Source organism: Heterocephalus glaber, unplaced genomic scaffold, assembly GCF_053883595.1.
Source record: "Heterocephalus glaber isolate CG9 unplaced genomic scaffold, H.glaber_assembly_v1.0 deba00000331, whole genome shotgun sequence".
Lineage (NCBI taxonomy): Eukaryota > Metazoa > Chordata > Mammalia > Rodentia > Bathyergidae > Heterocephalus > Heterocephalus glaber.
The window spans coordinates 35331760-35348296 of NW_028258142.1; the positions used below are offsets into that span (position 1 = coordinate 35331760).

At 37.2% G+C, this 16537-nt stretch overlaps 1 protein-coding gene across 5 annotated transcripts in view; it reads right to left on the reverse strand.

Annotated features, from left to right (window-relative positions):
• Ark2n (arkadia (RNF111) N-terminal like PKA signaling regulator 2N) overlaps positions 1–16537 on the reverse strand; it is an 85051-nt gene that overhangs the window by 9039 nt on the left and 59475 nt on the right. For 3 of the 5 annotated variants that reach the window (XM_004855087.4, XM_004855086.3, XM_021236591.2), the window contains exons 3-4: positions 12243–12425; positions 83–209 (exon numbers count right to left, since the gene is read on the reverse strand). In XM_004855087.4, coding sequence (XP_004855144.1) covers positions 83–209; positions 12243–12425 — 310 coding nt within the window. The remainder of the gene's footprint in view (positions 1–82; positions 210–12242; positions 12426–16537) is intronic. The other 2 variants (XM_087193107.1, XM_004855089.3) reach the window with 1 other exon arrangement.

The following is a 16537-nucleotide window of genomic DNA, read 5'->3' on the forward strand; positions in this document are numbered from 1 at the left end:
ATCTTCCTATCATTTGTTTTCTGGTTAAAATAATATTCACAATTTAAAATATCAGGATACAGTACTCCAACTGATAGCCTACCTTGCATGTTCCTGAACACCCACAATCTCTACTTCGCTATCCGAAGAGGCAATGTTAATTTCTTCATTAAGTGGTGCATTGCCAGTAGATGTTTTGTCACTTGCTAGGAACCCTGGATCCAAATGACCTGAGAGAGAAGGGGGTGGAAAAAAGCACTACAGTTTAACTTCTTACATACAGCACAAACAACTCATTAACAGATTTCTTACCCAGGTTTAATCACAGAGTAACTACGAGAGCCTGCCACAGCAAAACTGCTTCTCTTGTCGATAAGCTATACACCTGTTCTTTAGAAGAAAAAACTTTAATACTTTAGTAAATATCTCTAAATATATGTATATCCAAACTATAACACTCTTTAGTTCATTCTGTAATGGTTTTTGCAGTCAACTCTATCTGCTTTGAAATACCTGCATAACTAATTAGAGAGCAACAGGCAGTTTTCTGCTCTTTATCATTTTAATAGAATAAACTTTTAAACCAGGAACGCTCAAAGGCACAAGTATAATAATAAAAGTAGTCATTAATACCACATGTATCCTGGGATCCTTTGTGAAAGACATTATTTTCTTCCTCCAAAGGAATGCAACTTTGACAAAATCTGACCCCAAACTACATCTAAAGGGGAATACCAGGGGAAGATCATAATTTTGGCTCTGAGGAACTGAAACATACATAACCTGTACACTACTGACAATTCCCATTAGACACAAACAAACCACATACTCTGGAGAAACACAACTGTTTGTGGCACTGGGGCATGTAAGCTTTTCACCAGGGTCTTCATGAAGTGTTATTACTGTATATGACGCAATTAAACACATTATCCAGTATCTCAGGAAGCATGAGCTTCATAGACCTCTCTCAATAAAGGCTTATGTTATAACACCAAAGTTCATGGCTCCAAAAACTATTTTAGCCAGAGTTAAAATAACTCAACCTATGTGTCCAGCTCTGAATGTTTTAATTTAAAACCAAGAATTTTTAAATGCCTAGAAGTTAACATGGAATAAACAGAACTGCAATGGGTACACATTTTCATTCATTTACTCTTTAAAGGGATTTACATTTAATCATATTATCATCTGATACAAAACTATTTCTCCATATTTAAAACATTCATGACACTTTATACAAATTAAACCAATGTAAAGAAAAAAGTTTTACACACACAACTCTCTCTTTTCCCCATCTTTCAATGCTTCAAGGTCACTGGGAAATCTTTTACTTTCATACTTCTGTCAACTCTCAGTGGAATGCTTTCAGAAAGGCATATGCAGTCTCAAAGCAAACTTTACCACTTTTACATGCTTTGACTTTCAACCCACCCGAAGAATTTACCATAAGGAAAAGACTTTTAAAGAAGAAAATGTGATATTCAAAGATATTCACAATAGTGCTATGTAGAAACATGGGAAAATACACATGTAAGTTTCATATATAATACTATAAAATAAGTAGATGCTGTATAAAGCTGTGAAAAGTAATTGTTGAAACGAGTAAGACTGCAGTTCTTTCCAATTCATGTGTGTGGGGACAGGGAGTACTGAAGACTAAGCCTAGGTCTTTTGCACCAAGCTACATACATCCCTATCCCTTTTTAAAAATTTTGAGACTAGGGCTAGCATTTAGTTCAGTGGCATCACACCTGCCTTGCAGGCGCAAGGTTCTGAGTTCGATCCCCAGTACCAAAAAAAAAAATTAAGACCAGGTCTTACTAAGTTCCTAAACTGCCTAGACTGGGCTTGAGCTTGCCATTCTCCTGCCTTAGCCTCCCCAAGTGTGGTGTGTGCCACCACACTTATTCTCTTCACAATTCTTTAATGTTACTTCTACTTGTGTTTCTTCAACTGAAAAAGATAAACATAGAAGACTAGAAAGCTTAAAATGTCTCCTAGATAAAACTAGTGACTGAGATTATATTAGGCTGCACGGATGTAACCTAGATGGGATTCTATACAGTGGCACCAGCAATGGGCATCGATCTTTGCTCTCTGTGAACACACCAAAGTTACATCTAGACAGATGGGGTGGTTACACACCTATGGTTAGTTCTGGCTACTCAGCAGGAGGATCACTTGAGCCCAAGAGTTCAAGATAAGCCTTCGAACACAGTGAGACCACAACAAAAAACAAAAAGTACATTCACCAGGTAATATTCAGTTTTGCTAAATCTAAGGTAGTCTTTTAAATGGAATTTGTTAAATGTAGAATTTGATAAACCTAGATTCTTGTTCTCACTCCCAGGACTTGGTTGTGGCCAAGTCATTTATCCAATTTTTACCTTGATGTTTTCATTAACGGCTATCATCATGCACACTGTTCCAAAAGAACTGCTAGGGAGGAATAACAATTGTATTGATAGTCTCTTTTTTGTCAAGACTTCAACTTATCCATATTCAATATCTCAAGTGGTCTTTACCATTTCCTTCATCTGTTTGTTCTTACAATAAATACTTGCTCGTGAGATGCTACAGACTCTGCTAGGAGCCAGGAATACTGCAGGGAACAAAGCAGGCATAATTTCTATCCTTACTGGACCTACAATACATGCAAAAATAGTAAAAAGCAGTCTTTTGCCCTTTTGTTTAAAAACTGCTCTGTAGGGAGGTACAGAGTAGCCTGGAAACACAGAAAAGGCACATTCCCCTGACTTGAGGCTGATCAGAGAAGCCAAGCTCTCTGGAAAGATTAGGCAGAGGTGAGGGGAAGTAGCACAAGAATCATTTTTGTTTCCTTCTAGGATCCAAATGTTTGGTGAGATTTGGGGTAATGGTGCTAAAAGTTATGAGAAACAAGGCTAGCATGGTCAGCAGAGGTCAGAGCATAGTGAGGACTCTAGATCTTAAGAAGTAGAAAGCCACTGAAACATCTATGAGGGATGAGTGACGCACTCTGGTTTTGTATTTTAGTTTCCTTTTGGCAGGGTGTGACAGTGCATGTTTATAATCCTAGCATCTGTGAGGCTGAGGCAAGAAGACCACAAATCGGAGCCCAGCCTGCACAACTTAGCAAGATCCTGCTTCAAAGTAAAACATAAAACGGGCTGAGGATGTAGCTCAGTGCAAGGCCCTGGTTTAATCCCCAGGAAGGGAGGAAGGGAGGGAGGGTTGGTTTTCTTTTGGAATGTTGAAATGGAACTGCCAGCAAGACAGGAAACTGGAGGCAAGTGGACTGCTGGACTTTCCTGAGTAAGAAATGACTATGGCTGAACCAGGGAAGGCACAAAATAGGGAATACTCTGTGCCATTTAGTGTACTAATGAAAGGTGAGAGTTATTGCTAATGTGCCTTGGAGATGTCCAAAAGGCAGCTGTAAATTCTGTTTGAAAGCTTGAGTCAGAGGTCTAAAAAGTAAAAGAGAGACTTGGTAAGTCCTGAGCAATAGGACAGAAAGAAAGGTCATCCAGGAGTAAAGCAGGCCTAGAGGAGAACCCTGATGGACACTAATTAAGAGATGCACAGGGCCGGGGATTTAGCTCAGTGGTTCCGCTGCCTGCCTTCCAAGCACAAGGTCCTGAGTTCGATCTCTGGTACCAAAAAAAAAGAAAAGAAAGAGATGGACAAAGAAGAGGAACTTGCAGAGAAAGAAAACTCCCAAAGATCTGAAATCATGGACAACAAAGATTGTTTCTAGGAAGACATGCTTAACAATACCCGTCCGATGCCAGGTATAGTCATACATCCCTGAAATCCTAGCACTCAGGGAGGCTGAGGCTGGAAGATCTCAAGTTTGAGTCAAGTCTGGGCAACTTCAGACTCTTAGAGAGATCCTGTCTCAAAAACTAGAACAGGGGATGTAGCTCAGTGGGTTCAAACCTGTCACTTCCCTCCAAAATAGATCAACTGAGAAAGAATGACTATGTAGAACCCACTAGAATCAAAATCAACAATAACACAATTGCAAATGAACCTGCAAGGGGGATCTCAGGAGTAATGTGGCTGAAGCCAGTGCAGCAAAGCAACCTGAAGAATAATGGAAGGGAGGGAAGACAAATTCTAAGAAGTCTAGCTACAAAGGAATGGAGACAGGATGGCACTAAGTGATGAATATGGGTTGGGGGAGGGGTCTATGCACCCTTGACAGAAATGAAATTGAAACTGAGACAGGACTAATGAAGGGCTGGGAATATATGTCCAACGAGGTGGAGAAATAAGAATAGAGTGGGGTAAGGAAGTAGGAGAGTTCAGAAAAGCCTGTGATCCACAAAATGCAATCCCCTGGGCCAGCCCCTTTCTCCCATCTTACCCTATACTCTGTTCTCCTCCTCGCTCTGACCACCCACAACTCACCTTGTAACTCCTTCATTGCCCTCTGGAATGTCTGCTCTATGATGAACTGCACTAACCTCTCTCAACCTCCTTGTGGAAACTGACTTTCCTAAAAATCCCCCTGCCACCCTCACAGTTCTCTAAAGAGCAATCTGCTTCTAACCCCAACATGAGGATCTGGATCACTTATACATTACTCTCTTCCACCCTCATATTCCAACAGCAGCAGCCTGTGTCCTGAAAGGATTACTCCCTTCACTGTCATATACTGACAATGACAGTTTTGCTCATTCATAAAACATTACTGGTATTTGGCTTAGGCTCTCTCTTTCCACGTTCAAGTCCTGATATCATGAATACCTTTGGGGGTGGGGGGGGATTGTACCCAGGGCCTTCACACTGAGCTACTTTCTTAGCCCTTTTGTGTATATCAAAACTGGGTCTCACTAATCACTGAGACTAGGCTCAAACTTGCTATCCTCCTGCCTCAGCCTCCCAGAGTGCTGGGATTATAGGCATACAACCCTCACCCCCACCCCCACCCAATACTTTATGTTTATGTGAACAACCACCTCAAAACTGTCCATGCCCACTTGCTAAGAATCAAGTACCTGAGCTCCAAGAGGCACTTAAACCTACTTGTGGTAGACTCACAGCAAAGGGCTCAGCCTGCCATGGTCCTAAAAATAAGTGAATTCAATTAAACCAGGCTTAAAAGACAGATTTTAAGAGTCACTGTTGCTATAACCAAATTCTTCCTCCTTGATTACCCAATGCTTTTAAACGACAGTAATTTGGTAAACATAGTAAGAATATAACATAACTAATTCATAGTACTTCTGTGCATGGGTCATCGCCATAGTTTTGTTTTTGGTAGGACTATTTTGTAACGTCTAAGTCATCTATATTTCTGAAGAACCAGTCTTCACTGAGTAGACCCCATCATCCTGACCCTACTCTTCTAAAAGTCTCATCCCACAGCTGGAAATGTCACTCTTCTTCTTTCTTCTTTTTAAAGAATGAGAAAGAAATAAAAAGTCATTTTCTTATATAGGTTAATTTTATACTTCTGATTTTTCTTACTGTATACATTACATAGTAACACCTTATATACATTTTTTACATTATTAAATCAGTCCAAACAATTTCAACAGTGTAATTTTGGCCATAAAAATTCCAATCCAATCTTGCTGGCATTTCAAATTGTTATAGAACCTGTATGATGCTCTAAAATAGATCACTTAAAATCAGGGTCTGCTCTTATAGCAAATATCTATATAACTTAGTCAAAAAATCAGTATGAGATAAAATTAAGTGCCATGATAAACTAACAGGGGCTGCCAAATACAAACTTGCAGGTGAATGTTACCTCCTAGACTAATGGTGTGCGACTTTTGCCACATTTTCTGTAACAGCTATTACATAAAATGGGCGACACAGGTAACAAGTCATAAGACATATACTATCAGCACACTGGATATGAAAAAATATTAGTATCTTAAATGTGTGTGGTAGCACATACCTGTAATCCCAGCACACTGAGCAGCTGGAAAGGAGGATCACAAGTTAAGAGTCTAGCCTGAGTAACTGAGCCCATGTCTCAAAATAATAATAATAATAATAATAATAATAATAATAATAATAATAATGAGGAGGAGGAGGAGAAGAAGAAGAAGGGGTGGGGGTAAGAATGGAGCTTAGTGTGAAGGCCCTGAGTTCAATCCCAGTACGCCCCCTCCAAAAAATCTTAAATCACTATTCATTTAGCTTCAAAAGAGTATCAATTATTACTTTGTGTTTATTTCATTCAACAAGAACACAGGATATCATTCTCTGAGACACCAAAGCCATTCAGGTGGGCTGGGGATGCAGCTAAATGAGAAGGCCTTGGTGAATGTAACACAAACACAGTGTAACATACACACACACACACACACACGAACAAATCCAGTTAAAAATATAAATATCACAAATTAAACTAAAAATAAAACAGCACTTATATTTAGCTGCTGTGGTAGCTGGCTGTCTCTGGATGGTTTCCACTTGTGCGGGATCTTCGGGAAGCTATCTTCTTTCACTCTATGTATAAGAAAATTCTAAAACTTTGTCCTCCCACTAAACACACACATAAAACGTTACCAAGATAGGGTTAAATAAGGAAGGGGAATAAAGTAGTAACTAAATTATCATGACAAACAGCTTTTTTTTTTCTTGAAAAGAAATAATGCAGCTACTTATAAGCTGTGAGTCTATTTGGTAAGCCTGAAACCTAAACCTACTTGCAGCTCACTTAAGGAAAGTATCACACACTGGATGACAGTGACAGGCGAGGTATAAAGAGATTAATATCCTAAATCACTATTCAGTCTTAAAAACTTTTTTTAGCCTTTTTAGCCTTAAAAACTTTGTGCTTGGTTTCTTCAACAAGAACATTAAAGACGACCTTAAAAAGACAAATGGAGGGCCGGGAATTTAGCTCAGTGGTACCACTGCCTGCCTGCCTCTCAAGCACAGGATCCCGAATTTGATACCTGGTAACAAAAGAAAAAAGAAAAGAAAAAAAAAAAGACAAACAGGCAAGAGGAAGACAAACTATCAAAAATATCTAAATAAATTTAGGGCCGGGGATTTAGCTCAGTGGTTCCGGCACCTGCCTTACAAGGGCAAGGTCCTGAGTTCGATCCCCGGTACCAAAAAAAAAAAAAATAAATTAAAAAAATAAATTCAGTTTATCACAATTATAAAGCTTTCATCCAAGAGTACTTCAGATACCTGTTTCTTTTAGCCCCAACTACGTTTACATTTACACTGAATAAATACAAGCAATTAACAAAAATAAAGCCATTTTCAGATATGCTAGTACAGTTTTCTAAACATAGTAGCTGTAAGAGTTACCTAGGGGTTATCATTAAAAAGATTCCCAAACCCCATTTCAGATCTACTAATGGAATCTCAAGGGATAAGCCAAGAAGACTGAATTTTATAAGCACCCTGGGTAATTTCTGTGCTCAGGCAAAGTTCAGGAAATACCGTACGTAGCACTTACAGGGAAGGACAATTAGGATCCACTGACTGATCCTAATCAATTCCTTACTTAGTGTTCTTTAGCTCATCACTAATAACATAATGGTGGTTAGCATTCCTGAGGGTCTACTGTATGCTGTATCTGTACTAAGCATAGTGTATATGTTATTTCACTTGATGTTACAATATCCTTTTGAGGTAGATACTACTTGTTATGGTTTATATCTGGATGTCTCCTCAGAGGCTCATACGTTCACAGGTGGAGATCTTGGGAAGTGATTGGATCATGGGAGCATGACACTTATCAGTGAATTAATCCACTACTGAGTTTATGGGCTAAACGTGATGCTGCAAGGTGAAGCCTGGTCAGAGGAGGTCACTGGGAGCATGACCCGGAAGGAATTATCTCTTCCCATCACCCTCTATTCCTGCTGCCATGCCATGAAGGAACTTCTCTGCCATGCCACCCTGCCTTCTGGGAGCCAGCTGACTATGGATTGAAACCTCTACAAACTGTGAGTCAAAATAAACATTTTCTCCTTTAAATTGTGGTGTCAGGTATTGTGTCTCAACAAGAAAGTAGGTAAGACCCTACTTTTATTCCAGGTTTGCAGACAGGGAAAACTGACACTTTACATAATTTACCTTAAGGTCACATAATTTCTAAGTGGCTGCTGATTCAAAACCCACAACCTATACTGTACAATTCTGGCATCAAGTAAGAGAAAGTAAATAGAAATCTTAGGTCTTTCACTGACCAGGGGATTTCCTGATTTCATTTTAGTTTTTAAAATCTGCTCGTTGCTCAACTTTTTTGCATAGTTTACAACTAAAACAAATAGTAACAACTATTTTGGATGTAAAAACACTATTCAATTCCTTTGAAAAGAGAAGCAAGCTACTGTATCTCAAATTATTATTTATATGACTTTAAATACAGTGGGTTTATCTAGGCTGAGATGCTAATACTGATTAAAGTAAACATCTGGATAGTTCATTCAGTGACTTAAGCTTCTATTTAGTTCTGAGGGGGACAGAACTACACCAGATTAACCATTCGAACACTTACTTTACACACAAATTTTAAGAGGTTAAGTCCTGAAACTATAAACTTGCAATCCAAATAAGTTATATTAACATTTTGTTATGACACTGTAAGTATATTCAGCTTCACAAGATACATTCCCACTGAGTAATAATATTCAGTTTAATTTATTATTCACATTCTTACATTGTCAGATTTAAAGGAAAAATTACTTTGAAAGAGTGAATAAATGGCTTCATCAGAAAATATCAAATGGCACGAGAAGATGAACTGTGGTGACTATTTCCTATGTCCTAAACAAAAATGTACACACTTTTATGGCCCAGTATGCACATGTGCAGTATACGCTACAGATAAGGCCTACAGAAAGTATTACACATATATGCCAAGAAAGTATTATATACATATACCAAGAGATCCAACAAATGTTAATGACAGCATCATTTAAAATACCACCCTAGGGCTGGGGATTTACCTCAGTGGTGCTGCCGTCTGCCTCCCAAACACAGTTCTGAGTTTGGTCCCTGGTCCCAAAAATAAAATAAAATAAAATACCACTCTAAATGTCCAATAAAACAGTAAGTGAACTGTTTGTACAGTTGTATTTGTACAGTGGAATACTAAGTAGCAATGGGGGAAAAAAATTAATGAAGTAGACTCACATCTAACAAGCATAGTGCCAGGTGTGGTGATGCACACCTGTAATCCCAGAACTCAGCAGGGTGAGGCAAGAGGATTGCTCCAAGTTCAAGGCCAGCCCAGGGTACATAGTGAGTTTAAGGCCAGCCTGAACTACACAGCGAGACCCTGTCTCAAAAACACAAAAAACAAACAAAAAACATAAAGCTCATAAAATGTTGAACTAAAAAAGGCCCAGCACCAACCCTGCCCCTCAAAAAAATAAGTTGCAAATGATTACCTGAAATACAGTAACAATTAGTTGTTAATTAATCTCAGGGTCTCTTGCACAGTGGGCAAGTGCTCTATCCAATTAGATTTAAAATGTGCTTGCTACAGACACATAACAAATGGAAGTAAAACTATACAAATACACAGGAATATCAAACTAATACCAAGTTTAGGACAACTCTGGGGTGAGAAGGGATAAAAGATGGGACAGACAGCTGAAGCTACAGGTGCATCCCTCCTTATATACTTTGTCACATTGTATTCTTAAGAGAAAGCGTGATGTTTTAGATAAGCAAGCTAACTATCAGTGAGCCTTCCTTCCACATCTATAGATTCAACCAACTTCTAATGGAAAATATTAAGGAAAAAGCTGTGCCTGTATTAAACATGTACACATTTATCTGTCATTGTTCTCTACAATATAGTATAACTATTTATAAAACATTTATAATGTACTAGATAACACAGGTAATCTAGAGATCATTTAAAGTATACAGAGGATACACATAGGTTATGTGCAAAGTTTTGGAACCAATGCCCCATGGATACTAAGGACAACTGTAATTGAAGCTGAAAATACAAGTGCTTTCCTGGTCCTGGTAACTTTAATGATGTCCTAAGACCTCAAACTCTGCAGTATTTGATTGAATCAAATGAAATTACTGGGTTTTAATAAATCAAAAAGTCTAATATTAATGATTTCATATGGCTCAACTTACTGTTAACAATTCTCTACATGAAGAGCAAAAATGTGATTCTTTTTTTTTTCTGCAAGAAGTTATTATAACAGTCCATATTTAATGGCATCACTAAAGAACAGGGAAAGTGATGGGGATTTAGCTCAGTGGCTCTGGCGCCTGCCTCGCAAGCGCAAGGTCCAGAGTTCGATCCCCCATACCAAAAAAAAAAAGAACACCGAAAAACTGAAATGCAATGGATCATTTAATATCAGTGGTGAAAAAAGATAAGCCATCTAGTATACAGAACAGATTTCATAGCTTAGGAACATGTATTGTATAAAGTGTGGTCAAACCACTATCCTTTAATATAAAGTATTAGTTCTTTTCAAAGTACTTATATACAGTATTAATAAATCCTTAATTGACTCCTCTTGGGCAAACAAGTATTTATTTATATAAAAACTAAAGTCCAGAGAAGAAATGACTGGTCCAAGATCAAAAAGGCCAGATGGCAATAAAAAAACATTTTTTTAAAGCCAAAACAAAACTCAGGTCCTATTTCAAAATTAGCCACAGGGGCTGAGGATTTAGCTCAGTGGTTTCACTGCATGCTGCGCAAGCACAAGAACCCGAATTCTATCCCTCCCCCTCAAAAAAATTAGCCACAATAAATGAATGCGAAGTTCAACAAATAAGTGATTTTCCTTCAGTTCAATTCAAAGATTATGAGAGAGAATTTGGGATAACAATCAGTGGTGTTCTGTTTCAATACAGAAATTTCTTTTTTTTGGTACCAGGGATCGAACTCGGGTCTTTGCGCTTGCATAGCAGGCGGTGAAACCACTGAGCTAAATCCCCGGCCCTCAATACAGAAATTCCTAAACTATAACTTTTTTTTTTTGGTACTAGGGATCGAACTCAGGACCTTGCGCTTGGCAAGCAGGCACAGTGCCACTGAGCTAAATCCCCAGACCCGAAAATGAGTTTTATGTTTTAAAAAAGTTATAGTTTAGGGTCGAGGATTTAGCTCAGTGGTGCCGCTGCCTGCCTCGTAAGCACAAGGTCCTGAGTTCAATCCCCGATACCAGAAAATACATTTTAGCCCAAGAACAGTGATGCACGCTTGTAATCCCAACTACCTGGAAGGCTGAGGCAGAGAGATCACAAATGCCAAGGCGAAACTGGGAAATTTAGACTCTAAAAAATTTTTTTTAAAGATCTGGGGCATGCCAGGCATGGTGGTACACACCTATAATCCCAGCACTTGGGAGGCTGAGGCAGGAGGATCACCATGAGACAGCCTGAACTAAACAGCGAGATCCTGTCTCAAAAAACCAAGAAGATAAAAATAAAAGCTCTGGGTGCTGTAGGTCAGTGGCAGTGTACCCCTAGGTTCAATCCCCAGTACTGAAGGGAAAAAAGTTTAAGATAGTAATTAAAATACTACATTAGAGGATAAAAGCAATGCAAATAATCCTTCAAAAACACTCAAGAAAATATATACTCTAAAAGCAGTCTTTTCTCATTCCCTTCCCCTTTTATCTTAAACTTAAATACTAGTACTTTTTTTTTTAAGTTTCAATTAGAATGTTTCAGAAAAATACTGAAGAAATCTTGAAGGCACTGTGAGAGGTTTTCCAAAGGTAACTACAGGCTTGTTTTAGAGAATTAAATCACTCTTAAGAATAATCACAGTACAAAGAAAAATAGAGCAAGACAGAAGAGAGATTTTTTTCTGGAGATAACAGAGGCAGAAAGTGCAGGAAAAGACCAAGGGGATGCTAGAGACTCACCCTCATGAGCAGAGAAGAAGCAGTAGCAGTGCTGTAAAGAAACAGCACCTTGAGGAGTTTCAAGTTCCCTATCAAGCTGTGAGGCTGCTATCCAGAGTTAAGTGAGGGAAAGTGGCCAAAGAATATGAGACTATCTGGACTGTTTATGCACACATTGGCCATTTTTAATCTAAGAAATATGCCTGCTGAAATCTGATGCCTACAATTAATGTCATTATTATTAGTAATATTATCATCACTTCTTTCTGATTAGGAAAGATGAATGACATGCTACCCACATCTTCTCATTTATACACGGCAGCATGGATATCACATTCATTCAATACCAGGTAGCTCTGGTATGGCTTGCTCTCCTCAGCAGGGTCCACACCCAGGAGAAACATCTGCCAGGACACATGCACATTACACCATTAGAGAAGGGGTGGGGGGGAGACCAACCTGCCTCTGCATTCAGCTCCTCTAGAAGCCCGCTGGTCCTCCAGGTAGCTCCTGTGTCCTGTCCGCCTACAGAATTAGTGTGCTCTTGAACTAGTGCAGCCGCCAATAAATTGTCCACATTTACCACTTCTGGGTCAGAGCTGGTGTCAGATATATCATAATGAGCTACAACTGGAGGTCCATCTAGGGAGGAAAGAAAATGTATACTTGTATCTAACTTGTGGGGTAAAAAATAATTCTGAAACTAAGAGCCCTCTAAATGCCAGTAGCCTTTACCTTATTATTCTATCTGATTAGAAAAGCTGTACTTTACACATCTAGTATTTTGGACATGATGTGAAAGTGAAAAGGATAACCTGAGCTTACAAAGATGAGGGACACATTTTTGAAAGGAAGAAAAAAGAGTTATGAAGAACAGAAGACGACAAGACTATACCGAACAATGTTACACTGAATTCCCCTCATACTCCTATGAAGAGCAACAGATTAGGAAAAATGGGATGACTCTACAAAGAAAGTGAAACTGACTTTTTAAAGGAAAAAACTGACATAAACTGTTAAAACGCAATTTATTATTTTTAAGAGAATAAATCTAGTTTTCTCTTAGTACCTAATACTAAAAGTTCCTAGTAGAGTCAGAGAAGAAAATCAAATATACATTTTCCTACTAACTAAAGAAATAAAAGTTAACACTAGAGCTATATTTAACTAACTTATTTATTTCCAATGAAGCCTTCTTATAATAACAGGGAGGTTATACACATTACAACATTCGACAAAAAGACAATATCCCCAAGCCCCATTTTAAGGATTATGCTTTGCATGTCTTGTGAGGAATATTTATATTTTCTTTTCCCTGAGAATGACAACCAGTTCACACTCCAAATAAATTATATATAATCTTATGCATGATTTTAGAGGAAGATATTAAAGTTTTTACTGGACTAGTAAGAGATATTTCCCATGCCCAAGTAACCCTAACTGAAAAAGGCAGATCTGAATTCTAAAGTAATTACATTATAGCAATTCATGCTTAAAAGAAGTCAATATTCATGCTTGTAGAAGAGATACATGCTTTAAAATGCTAATGCTACTCTTTTTCTAACAAGACAGCAAAAGCAAAAATAAAGTTTCATTCAAGAAACCCTCTACCACCCCCATTTTAGAGAAAGCTAAAACAGGGGCTAGGGGCATAGCTCAATGATGTAATGCTTGCCTAGAATAAAGCTAAAATAAAGGAATACTGTTTCCCTCCCCATAGCTCCTTATGAAGTGTAAGCAAACCATTTATTTCCAAATAGACTTTAAATAATCATCCAACAAATGATTAAATATACCTATTTTATAAAACTCTTGACCAGGAAGAAATACATATGCCAATGAATCATAAAAATATAACAATTTAATACATGTTTCCATTGTGTAAACTGCTACTGGACAAAAATATGGAACACACCTGGGTATTTATCTCTGAAAACTAAGCTCCTAAACCACAGGTTTATATTATATTTTAAAAATAAAAATGACCAAACATAAAAGCAAATGAATTGTTAGGTGCCACAGTATAAAGAACAGACATGTCACAATATGAAATTCTGACGATTATGACAATTTTAGTTAACTATTATTTCCAGTTCTCCTAATAGGGTAAATCAAGTTCATTAAAGACCATAAAATTTAACAATGTGGCCTTGGTTTTGGCTGGTAATGAATTTTTGTCCAAATAGGAAAAAAATTTTGCTCATGTTTAGTTTTTCTTTTCTAAAAGAGAAAAGAAAGCTGCATCATTCTATGGAGTCTTCGTCAGAGTTCAAAATGATTATTATGGAATCAAGATACTGTATGATATCCAAATACTTAGGAGCAGAATATATGAGGGCCAAGTACAATATTGACTATTTGACCATATGTTCTAGTTTTAAAAGGGCTTTGTGGTTTTGTCCAAGTGTTTGCAATAAATTAGTGATTTAAAATTTATATCATTAACACCATTTAGAAACAGTTACCTCACATTCCCCACTTCTACTCCCAAATTGAAGCAAAAGGTCAACAGTCAAGTCAAAATTGTACCACTCCTACATGTATAATCATGCAAAAAAGTATAAGTGTATATATACATGCAGAGTGATATCACCTACCCATGGAAATAACTTCTCTGAAAGTCTTCATCAGTAGAAAATACAAGCATAAACTTGTTATTTGGCTTCATTCTTGTATCTTCCATATTTCCAAACAGCATACCTTTTAACTTAGCTTAAATTTAGTATTTATCATAAACAAAGCAAAATTTTCATATTTTAATTATACTTAACAGTTGAATTATGACTGTCAGTTTTCATTTTCAATATATTCAAACAATGACAAGTTGGTAGTATATAAACTTCAATAAAAGGGAATGGTGGCCTTTCCAACTCTGTCTTTTAGTGAGAAATCACAATTAAAGCTTCTGCTCTAAGGTCATCTTAAACCTTTTATTAGCAAACCAAGACTGAACAGAGTATGATGTCTAAAGCATGTGTCATCACCACTTGTACTCTAAACCAGTACACAAATATTAGCTAACTAATGGTAAAAATCTGTGATACTGTTTTAAAATGAGATTCTTTCTAAACAGAATTATGAGACAGGTACAGTTTTGTACTTTTTAAAAGAAATATCTCTTGAAGGGGAAAAATAAGTCAGATGACTGAGGAGCTAGGAAACTGCAGCACATTTAACATGAGGAGCTATTATTTAACTCTGTCAATTTATTACAGGATTGAACAAACTCATGACTACTACTGTTGCTCTCACTCAGTGACTCCTCTGTTCTGTTAAAACAACTGCATTGCTATTAAGATTGTTTTTACTTTGAACAACATCAAAATAGTCACTTCAAGTAAAGTTATTCATGGAAACTTTTCCAGTCTCAGATTTATCCATTAACATAACCACATTCCATGCTTACAACACTTGTTAGCTAAATTGCACATTTGCCCATCTACTAAATCTGATGTCTGTCACAGTCCTAAAACATAAATTTTTAATAATGAACTCTGTAGTTTTTCTATAACCATTAAGGCATCATTTAGTAAATTTAACATTAGTTACAGTTATTTAATTTGTAGTTAATCCAAGCACTGTTTCTCCTTCTGATTGAAATCTTGCATTTTTCTACTTGTCGAAATCAAGCAATCTACCAACTTTTCAAGAACATTAAATCACACGTTTTTATGCTAAGTATGTTTGTACCCTTACTAATCTTCTAGTCTAATAAGTTCAAACTTTTCAAATACCAAAATACGAATGTCTCTGTATTGTTAAACATTCCTGATACACTGTGGTTTACGTTTTTATGACCTTAAACTTATTCCATTACTGCCATCAAATGTTTAATGCATTAGTTTCCTTGTCAAGTATGTTCTAATGAAAAAATCTGAATCACAAAAATAAACCAAAACAAAATCTAATTTTTCCTTTACTATGTTTATCCATGACAAATTTCTTTTCAAAATTGATAACCAGAAACACAGCATTTAAAAACCATATAGTGGGCCAGGGATTTGGCTCAGTGGCACCGTACCTGCCTCGCAAGCGCAAGGTCCTGAGTTAAATCTCTGGTACCAAAAAAATAAATAAATAAAATAAAATAAAATAAAAACCATATAGAGTAATTACACAATTTACCACTCCATTGTTCAGATGAGAAATCTGAGTTCTAATTAGGTGGAATCAGAATAGACTACAGTTGTTTTCACTGTTGAAGGAAAGAGAAATATACAGAATGAGACTGGCAGTAACACAGGAAATACAGATTTTTGGCAGCAGACACACAGTTTAAACCCATGCCTATTCTCTCTTAGCTATATGACTTTGATAAATTATGCTACTCCTCAGTTTCTTAATAGGTTATGGTGAGGGTTCAAAGAATACTCCAAATACTGGTCCACTGCCCTACCTTTCTACTCATTATAAGTAGCACTGGCCTACTCACTCTTGGCTTCCTTTTGCATGTACAGTCTGCTGTACACAGCCTGCATGGGAGAGGTTGAGGAAAACAACCACTGCGCTTAGGTTGGTCCCTTTATGTTGGCCCTAAATAAACCCAACTTGTTAAGTAAATGCTTTGCTAGGATTAAGTTAAATGAAGTCATCACAAATACGACTTTTATATTTTTGTTTGAAGTGAGATGTTAGCTTGCATGTATTCATATAAAAACGTCTAAAAACCTAACAGGTCATTCTGGCTTAGGCCGTACTTGGCATCATCTTTGTCCGCAGAGCACTGCCAATAAACACAGCATTTTTAGTCTATC